Genomic DNA, 10,023 nt, shown 5'->3' with positions numbered 1-10,023 from the left:
TTTTTTTTTTTTTTTATATAGGGGGAAGGAGTGGTACTTGGATTAAGTTACCCAAATTATCTTCCAATCAAAACCTTCCAACTCATACTTATTAAATTTTACCTAATTCTTACCCAAATCACTAGAAATACAATATCCAAATTTATTAAACTTACCCAATTTCCATTCTTTTTCTTTTTTTATATTAAATCATCAATTTAACTATATAAATATAAATACTAAATTCAATTAAAATTCAACATAAAAATAAATAGTTTACCACATTACAAATTAAAATTAAACATAAATAGTTCAACAAATTTAAAAATTACAAGGCCATCCGTTTTTTTTCCCGAGTGCGCGCTTTTCCTCGAGAATACACTCCAACAAAGCGGGATAGGTAATGTGACCATGGGGCCTCATAAAAACATCCCATTCACGCTGGCGGTTCTTGAACACCTCCCCTTCAAGTTGTGTAGCCATCAAATGCTTCGCCAATTCTTCTTTCTCTTCCTTCTTGTCCAAATAGCTCGTCCTTCGTTGTGTGTACTTGGTGATTTCCTCGGCTACATTTGACACCGAGCTGCAAAACGAGGCGGGTTGCTTCTTCTTCATCTTTCTTGGTTCCAAAGGCGGGGATGGGTCTTCATTCATGTCGGGAAGGACAGTGTCGTTGCTTGCCGATTCATAATCCACCGACTTTCTTTTTGAGGATCCACTAGACGAACCGATTCCCATTTCTACAGTATCAGTAAAACAATCTTGTTGCTTCCATTTATCATGAGTTTTTACCACATCCCACGCAGGTATATGTGTAAAATGCTTGTCCAATTTGGTGTGGTAATCGGACAAAGCGGCCGTCGTAACATCCAAGTCATTGCATCCACTCCCCTTTCCATGAAACTACATAAATCAAACATTGTATTTACACTCAAAATCAAAATCCAACACATATATATATCTATCAATTCACAACTCAATTTACACTCGAAATCAAAATCAAACACATATATATCTATCAATTCGACTCAATTTACTGATTAGTATACAAATAATCAATCAATTCGACACACACACACACACATATATATATATCCATATCGACACATATATATATAAATCCAATCCAACAGAGTACTTAATCTATATAGATTTTTCTAAAACAATCAAACAATTAAACATTTGCAATGAAAAAGGTGTAAGTATATGTACCGCTTGAATCCATAACCCGTTGAAAACACCCATCTCCATATTCATCGTCTTCCACTTTGTAGTCAAACTATGAAAGGTTCGCGTAGTCGAACCCAAGGTGCTCGTATAGTGTTGAGAACTCGTTTCCAAAACCCTTCGGCCTTTTGTTCGTTGCCATACTTCTTACACTCCGATATTTGAATCCATGCTTCAGCCAAGGCGACCTCTTGCTCTTCCGTCCAATGTTTACGCGGCTTCCTCCTGGCAAACACCTTTTTCTTCCCACGACAATCGACCTTTTCAACTTCTTCCTGTTCTTCAACCGGTTGTGTTTCAGGTATAACGTCGTCGTTCCCGAGATCTTCAAATGCAGAAAAGTTTTCCCTTTGCGCGAGTTCAATGTGTTGAGGTTCGACGGGAGGTGGAGCACCCATGTTGTAACCGTAAAGTGGGCTAGCGGGTTGTGGTGTATAGAATTGCACCTGTGGTTGTTGGGAATATTGATTCTGTGGTGGTGGCTGTGTATGGTTTCGACGGTAGACTAGATTCTGTGGTGGTGGTGGTGGTTGGTTCAGTGGTGCTTGAAAATAAACTTGATTCGGTGGTGGTTGGTTCGGTGGTGGTGGTTGACGATAACCTTGGTGGTGATTTTGTTGGTTACCTCTAGGTGGTTCTATGGTGGTGGTGGTATGTATATAATCGGAGGCGGTGGCTGTGTATATATATATATATATATATATCGATATGTATATATAAATATGGAGAAGAAGGAGTTTGAGACTAGCCGTTTATTATAGGAGGGAAGTGATTTTTTTTTTTTATGTTCAAACTAGCCGTTTGAGACTAGGGACCACCCACTCAATGTTCAAAAATTTTGAAACCAACCTCGGCTTCACAAACCAAACTCATACCCGAACTCACCTTAACCGAGTCTTAGCCGAGCACTAGAAATGGTGTAGCCGATCGTGGTCGGGGAACCCGAGCCCTACCCGACCCCCACTCCTTCCCCCCTAAGGGGCCTTGATGGCTTGATGTGTCGCTCCTCAGCTAAAAAAAACTTAAGGGTTAAAAATAAAAAAAATATTCAAAAAAATAAATAAATAAACGGATTGGTTTGGTTTTGGTATTTTAACTAAATTTTAGCCTGTGTCCGGTACGACATTATTAATACTAAATACTTTGATAACAATCAACTGTGAACATTATTAATACAAAAAAATTAATGCATAAAAAGTAAAAGGTTGTACATTTTTTTATATGAATCCTGAATGATGTTTATATTTATTTGGATTTAGGATTCAATTAAGATAATTGTAAACCGACCATTTGTTCTACATGGTGTTGGATTTGGGATAGGGATTAAAAAAGTGTAAATGAGTGAAACTTTTTCGTTAAATATTAATATAAGTACTAATATAATAATATACTTAGATAATGATTAGTATTTAATATTTTAATTTATAGTTAAGCTGAATGATGGCATAAGAGAAAGTCAATTTGATAAAATCGAACGATATGATTTGTCAATAAGTTATTAGTTCAACTGTGTTATAGTATAACTGGACACGGGGCTTGCAATATTATCAATATTAGATCTTCATATATTGAAGTCATAAAAGCTTATAATTTTGAAGATATATAGTTCCAAATGTTATACTTTGCAAGTTGTAGTACAATAATCACAGGTTCTTATCAAAGATATATAGTACAATAATTTTGAAGATATATAGTTCCAAGTGTTATACTTTGCAAGTTGTACTACAATAGTCACAGCTGGTTAGTGGCATCTCTGGTTTTATCCAAGGTTTTGATTTCAATCCCTTGTTATGGCAAAAATTTGGAGCTTTTCCCTCTAAATACTTGTAACAGCTCATGATCAATATCTCGTTGTCTAGGGTACGTGCAAGACTTCACCATTATACGGTGCGATTTTCCCGTAGTATACCGACTGAATGTTCGAATAAAAAGTTGTATCAAAAATACCTTTAATAAGTTTATTTATAACATCTACCCCTAAATTCTAAAATTATTACCTTACACCTTTTAGATAAATAATCTGTACATTAAGAACCTACACTACTCCGTCTACTCGCCACCGCCATTACCACTACTTGTCAATGCCGCCACCATGTGTGTCGTATCGTGAGGACATTCATCTAGTTTATATACATCCGCTTCTCAATCATATTATGTATTGAGATGTGATTATATTATTTCTTATATGAAGTTTTATATGTTTGAAATTCATAAAAGGAAAAATGTTTGGATAAATGGTTAATATTTTTGTCTTTGGAAACAGAAGTCAAAGGTTCCATCCTCCTGCCTTACAAAACTGAAGGTCTTATTTTATTTTAAATAAAACTTATAAACAACCTCTTTAAAACGTCATGGTAGGATTGTAAAAAACAAGATTAGGTGTTTACTATTCTATTTAAAATGTAAGCTCAAGGATATGAATCTTGCTCACGGTCAAAATGAATAAATGATATTGGCTTCATAAATTTTAATCATACTCAAGTATGTTGAAATTCATTAGGTGAAATAGTTGAATTCTACTCATTTTTGTTTTTTTAACTCCCTCCATCCTACTATGTGACATGTTTTATATTTTTATAGTTTTTTTTTTATCAACTTTGACATTACATAAATTTGTTTGTGTTATATAATACTTTGTAAAAGTTATATGAGTTGATTGAGTTTTAGATGTAAATTTATTTTGTATAATTTTCATCTAAGTATTATATAATACACAAAAGTATATTTAAGATCAAAGTTAATAAAGAAAGACTTTGCATATATAAACAAGACACATTTAGTAGGACGAAAAGAGTATTTTATATGATCGACAAGATATAATTCCCATCATATTTATACTCGAAATCAAGAGTCAATGGTTAAGTAAAAAAAAAAAATCAAAAATTAACCTGAACCAAATCGAAAAACCGACAATTTCAATCAAAGCAAAGCTGAATCTAGCAGTTTCTGGTTTTCAAAAATCAACAAATTCAGTTTGAAGTTCCGTTTTCGGCCGAAACCAACCCACACTCAGCCTTAGTTAAAGAGCTCATGCTTTATTGCTTTTTGTAAATTGTTATCTTTATTTTCCCAAATACACCCCTCGGTGAGTGACCCAAAATAATTGGAACGACACCTTTTGTGAGTGTCATATTGCCCAATAGACCATTTTGTATTATTTTTTCCCCCAGTGACCGGACATGGCTATCACTCATAAAGAGACACGACCAATCCTAAAATGTCTGCCAAATTGCTATTTGCTAAATGGCTCAAGCTTATCGATTTCAGTATGGAATTCTTTTCCTAAACTTTTCATGGAACTCAGGCCATTTGACAGGATTTTTTTTCCCTTTACCTTCGTTTTGTTGAAACGAATAGCATAATAGTAGGTAGATAGGTGCACTCAATAGGGCCATAGGGGTGACCTTTGTCGCCCTTTAAGAGCAAGTCCCCGTAGGAAAGGTAAAAATGGAAATAAAATGGACACTCCATTAGTTTTAAATATACAGTTGTCACAAAAATCCATTTATATATCCCAATCAAACCACAAATTCCTACGAAAAGCATCTTGCTGATAACGTCCAGAAAAAAAGCTCAAAATTGTATACAAGCTCTGCTTAACTAAACATATATACAATAACATATGAGACTGTGATTGTAAAAAACTATAATGTGAACATCATTTTATGTTCTTTTCATTAGAAGAAACTATGATCAAGAAGAGACAGGTTGGCCAAACACATTAGTCCTATTGCCCCAATATCTCAAGTGTCAAAAGATCATTTTCGAGAGTCATGCCAACAGTTCATAAACAAACCACTGAAATACTACTCCTATTAATAAGTTCAAGCAGATGAATCTATAATGACTCGTTTACCACTAATGATTTTTAAACTAACCAAAAAAACGACAACGCAAGATTACAGTCAAGATTACCATTATGCTATTACCAATTAAAATAGTGAAATCTTAACCAAACAAGTCAAGTTGAAAGCAAGAAAGTACAAAATACGTGTCACTCCCTGAACTAATTAAGGTTTTCTGAATCTGCAAACTTCTTTGAAAAGACACAAATAGGAAACTCTTAAAACTCCGATAGCTTAAAACTGGTAGAAAGTGGCAGTTCTTAGCGTAAGCAAAAATTTAAAATTTAAATAACCTTCAAGATTGACAAAATCAGGAATGGCCTTGCTTAAGCGGTGAAGGCTTGCTCATAATAATCAAGAGTTTTTGAGTTTAAATTCTACTCTTGTGCGTATTTAAGACGTCACAAAAGTAGTTCTTACTCTTGAATCTCAAGAACACTGCTTCCATTTGTAAAAAGCCCTTTATTCTTTAATCCACACGTTGCAATGTTGATGATAACTTTGCCCTCAGTTATTGGCAAAACAGATACTATAATCTCAATGATCAAGCAAAAGTAGTGTTTCCATATAGGAATGTACACGAAATAGGCCCTTTACTGCATTGCTCCAAATTTCAGTGATGTCATTCGATTCGAGTTCATAAGTAGCAAGTGCAACACATGAATCTCTTTGGTCATTCTCCATTTTAACTATGGGTGCACCACTCCATCGGAACCCCATAGGCATACGCATTGATGATGCATCAGATGGGCTAATGTGGTACAACTTTTCAAAGGAGTCAGACCCTTTCATTATCCATACATTAACATTATGAATATTTGGGTAACAATTAAACTCAAAAACACCAAGAGACTCCCTTAGATTAGATACGGACAAAGAACCATGGGGGGGGGGGGGGGGGGGGGATTAGGGAGATATAATTATGTGAATTCTTCGCTTGTCATATTAAATGACATAACGAGACTGGGATAGGTGCATACACCATCCACTTCAGTCGTATCAAAGTCATCCCAATAAATAAATCCGTCTAACAACTGCCTGAAACCATCCAAATGAAATCGATTTACCGGGAGGAGTGTTGCTTAGAGGACTTCTCCAAGCCCCTAAACTCAATGTAAATACCTCAACTTGGGTACTACGATGTGTATTTTTAGTCATCTTGACAATCTTAGGGTCGAGAGTATTATCACAAACCCAAAAACATCATTCCGAACAACATTATCCCAATTCCAACCACCCACCTCATAAGGTACGACGACAGTTTTCCTAACCGTAGGATTCCAAATAACAACCATATTTTTAATATTATTGTACAAGCAAAACAAGCCATGAGAGCTACCCGCTAGTTTTGCATATTTACAAAAATCAGGAACAAACAAATTAACTAACTTTTGATGTGGGAAAGTGTCATCACTCATCATCGACAATGGACACATATTTTACCTTATTCTGTAGATCACCGTGATCTTTACCCCTAATAAGCAGATGACGGGGCTGCTGCTGGATGTGGCGGAGGGTATGGCCAGTAACGAATTCTTTGCCAACGATCATCGACTTCCATGATTTCGACACCGATCTGTACTGAATTACCGATTTTATGTCAGGGATTCTCTGAATAATTTCTATTTGGATTTCGAGAGGGATGTTGTCCGACATTTTGATTGGTAACGATGACGTCGGAGATGGAGGACGGGGAGCGGTGGAGGAGAGGGGAGGTAAAGTTAGGGAGGTCCGGTCGGCGGCAGTGAAAAGGGGGGGTTTTTTTTTTTAACTGAAAAACGATACTATGTGAATTAGATTATGTTTGACCAAGCTCAGAGATAACTATATAACTTACCGATTAAAGAAATTTCTTCATTGGGGCTAACATGAGTGTCTAAAGACCTAGAGGTCAAAACCTATCAATTAGGATATGTTCTACATCATCAAAACGATATAGATTCGATATTGAAAATTATCAGAACAAAATTTCCATACCAGTTTGGGTTGTAGACTTGTAGTTATCAATATCCATCATGTCAAGAAAAATGTCAGGCAAGGTACTGGATTCAAATTTCACTTAACAGCATCCTGTGGAAGATTAATATCTGCATATACATACGTCTTGCTTATTTATATACGACATTCTGAATGCAAGATAATCAGAATACAAAGAGAGAGTGAGAGACACAAAAATTTAAATAACCCTTACAAAGTCGTTGATGATTCTTATATACCATCAATATTTATAGCATGTTTTACTGATAAAAATTATCACTTGCTAAATCTCTAAAGAACATGCCGCTTTTTCTTAGCGTAAGTCTAACGGAAATGTTTAACTATAACACAAATATTTAAATAACCTTCAAGATTGACAAAATCAGGAATGGCCTTCCTTGCTTTAGTTGTCAAGGCTTGCTTTTGTGTTTAAATCCTACTCGTGAATCTTCAGAACGCCAACTTGCATGTGTAAAAAACCCTCTATTCTTAAATTCATACTTTGCGATGTTGATAATATCTTTGATAGAACAAATACTGTTGATAACTTGCCTTCAATTATTTGCGAAGCAAATACTGAGATATCAATGACCAAGCAAAAGTAGTGTTTCCATGTAGGAATGCACACGGAATGCATATGCTATTCCATGGTTCCAAATTTCAGTGATGTCTTTTGATCCGGGTTCATAAGCAGCAAGTGCAACAGGTGAATCGAACTGGTTATTCTCCATTTCAGCTATGGGTGTACCACTGCTTCGGAACGCCCGTGGTATACTTATCGATGCATCAGATAGGTTAATGTGGTACAGCTTTTCAAAGGATCTCGTACAACCACGCCCTCTCATTATCCATACGTTAACAACTTGTGGGCGTGTGTCTAAATGGAGGTCAAAAACACCAATAGACTCCCTTAGAGTAGATACATACAAATACGCAAAAGGGGTAGTAGGGAGGTATAGTTCCGTGAATTCTTCACTTGTCAGATCAAATGACATAATGAGACTGACATTCCGTGGACCCTCATTATTCGTATCAAGGGCATCCCAATAAATAAATCCGTCAAATGCCTGAGAGGATCCCATAATCCCCATTGAAATCCATTTACGAGGACAAGTGTTGCTTAGTGGAGATCTCCAAGCCCCTAAACTCAATGTAAATACCTCAACTTGGTTTGTGATTCTAGTAATCTTGACAATCTTAGGGTCAAGGGTGTTATGACAAACCCCAAAAAAAACATCAATCATACTACACGGCTTACAAGGTACGACCGTGGTAAGGGCGGTTTTCCGTATGGAAGGATTCCAGATAACAACCATACTTGTTTTATCATCGTACAAGCAAAACAAGCCATAAGAGCTGCCCACTAATTTTGCATCTTTACAAACATCAGGAACAAACAAATTGAACTTTTGATGTGGGAAAGTTTCATCGTCAACAATGGACACATATTTTACCTGGGAATCAAAGAAATCTTGACCCCTTATAAGCAGATGACGGGGCTGCTGCTGGATGTGGCGGAGGGTATGGCCAGTAACGAATTCTTTGCCATCGATCATCGACTTTCATGATTTCGACACCGATCTGTACTGAATTACCGATTTTATGTCAGGGATTCTCTGAATGATTTCTATTTGGATTTCGAGAGGGATGTTGTCCGACATTTTGATTGGTAACGGATGACGTCGGAGATGGAGGACGGGGAGCGGTGGAGGAGAGGGGAGGTAAAGTTAGGGAGGTCCGGTCGGCGGCAGTGAAAAGGGGATTTTTTTTTTTTGAACTGAAAAACGATACTATGTGAATTAGATTATGTTTGGCAACAGTAGATACGCTACATTTCAATTTAGGATTTTTTTTTTAATTTTTCAAATAAAAGTCAAAAGATAATTTTATTCAAACAAAACTTTTAATATAAAAAGAATTTATTCTTATATTTTATTATTGTATGGATATTCACTCCCTTATTTATGTTTTGGCATATTCTTTAAAAAATTTTATTCGAACCTATAAATCTCTAATAACTTATCGACCAATCACAACTCTCGATTTTTTAAAGTTGACCAATGTTTTTAATTTTGACTTTAATTTATACTTTTTTGTTTTCCATCACAAATTTATATTTTTTACCCAATAATTTTAATATATTAAATAAATAATAATTGTTAATATATATCTAATAAAATAATAGTTATTATTTATCCAATAAAATAAAAAATAATATATATCCAATTGAATAATAACTAATATATATCAAATAGTATGTTCTATCATAGAAACATAAAATTAATTAATTAAAAATAAATAAAATTTGAGGTAAATATATTAACATTTTAAGAACAACTTCGATGAATATATTTGAAAAAAATATTTTAATATAAAACTTAAAGTGTTGATATATCGATCAATTTTTATTACTCAAAATAGTATATTATGTTGTAAATTATAATAAAAACATATAATATTGATAACATCGTAAGCCCCGTATATTAGACACGAGCCTAAAACAATTGAACTAATGACTTATTGCCCAATCACATCACTCAATTTCGTCAAATTGATTCTCGCTTATATCATTATAATCCTAATGATCATTATTAATATTTATAGCAAAAGTCTCACTAATTTACACTTTTTTGTTTATTGACCAATTACAACTCTCGATTTTTCTCTAATTTTTCACAAGTATGTTTAATATAACAGTATGAGTATAAGTGGTTTCAAAAAATTTTATAATATAGAAAATATTGTAACATTTGCCTTGTAAAGTGACTATGGGAAACAAATCCATCAATATGTCTTATGTAATTATTTACAATTTTCAAAGTATAACACTTGGAATCATATATCTTTAAAATTGTAAACTTTTATGGCTTAAATAGTTAATTGTATGAAGATCTGATAATATCGTAAGTCTCATGTTCAGTGTTGGACACGGATCTAAAATCTAGTACAAGACTATATTGTAATATCTGATTAATAAGATTACATCTTCTCCTCT

At 34.5% G+C, this 10,023-nt stretch overlaps 1 protein-coding gene across 1 annotated transcript; it reads right to left on the bottom strand.

Moving 5' to 3' along the window:
- Nucleotides 1–6,345: 6,345 nt before the first annotated feature.
- Nucleotides 6,346–8,803, bottom strand: LOC122582766 (F-box/kelch-repeat protein At3g23880-like). The gene is made up of 3 exons (XM_043755198.1): nt 7,394–8,803; nt 7,029–7,138; nt 6,346–6,632 (listed from the first exon to the last, which is right to left on the bottom strand). The coding sequence occupies exon 1, from the start codon at nt 8,582–8,584 to the stop codon at nt 7,613–7,615; it is 972 nt and encodes a 323-aa protein (XP_043611133.1). The 5' UTR covers nt 8,585–8,803; the 3' UTR covers nt 6,346–6,632; nt 7,029–7,138; nt 7,394–7,612.
- Nucleotides 8,804–10,023: the final 1,220 nt, after the last annotated feature.

The sequence above is a fragment of the Erigeron canadensis genome, chromosome 9 (genome assembly GCF_010389155.1).
Source record: "Erigeron canadensis isolate Cc75 chromosome 9, C_canadensis_v1, whole genome shotgun sequence".
In the NCBI taxonomy this organism is placed as follows: Eukaryota; Viridiplantae; Streptophyta; class Magnoliopsida; order Asterales; family Asteraceae; genus Erigeron; species Erigeron canadensis.
This window is presented reverse-complemented; position numbering and strand designations above follow the sequence as displayed.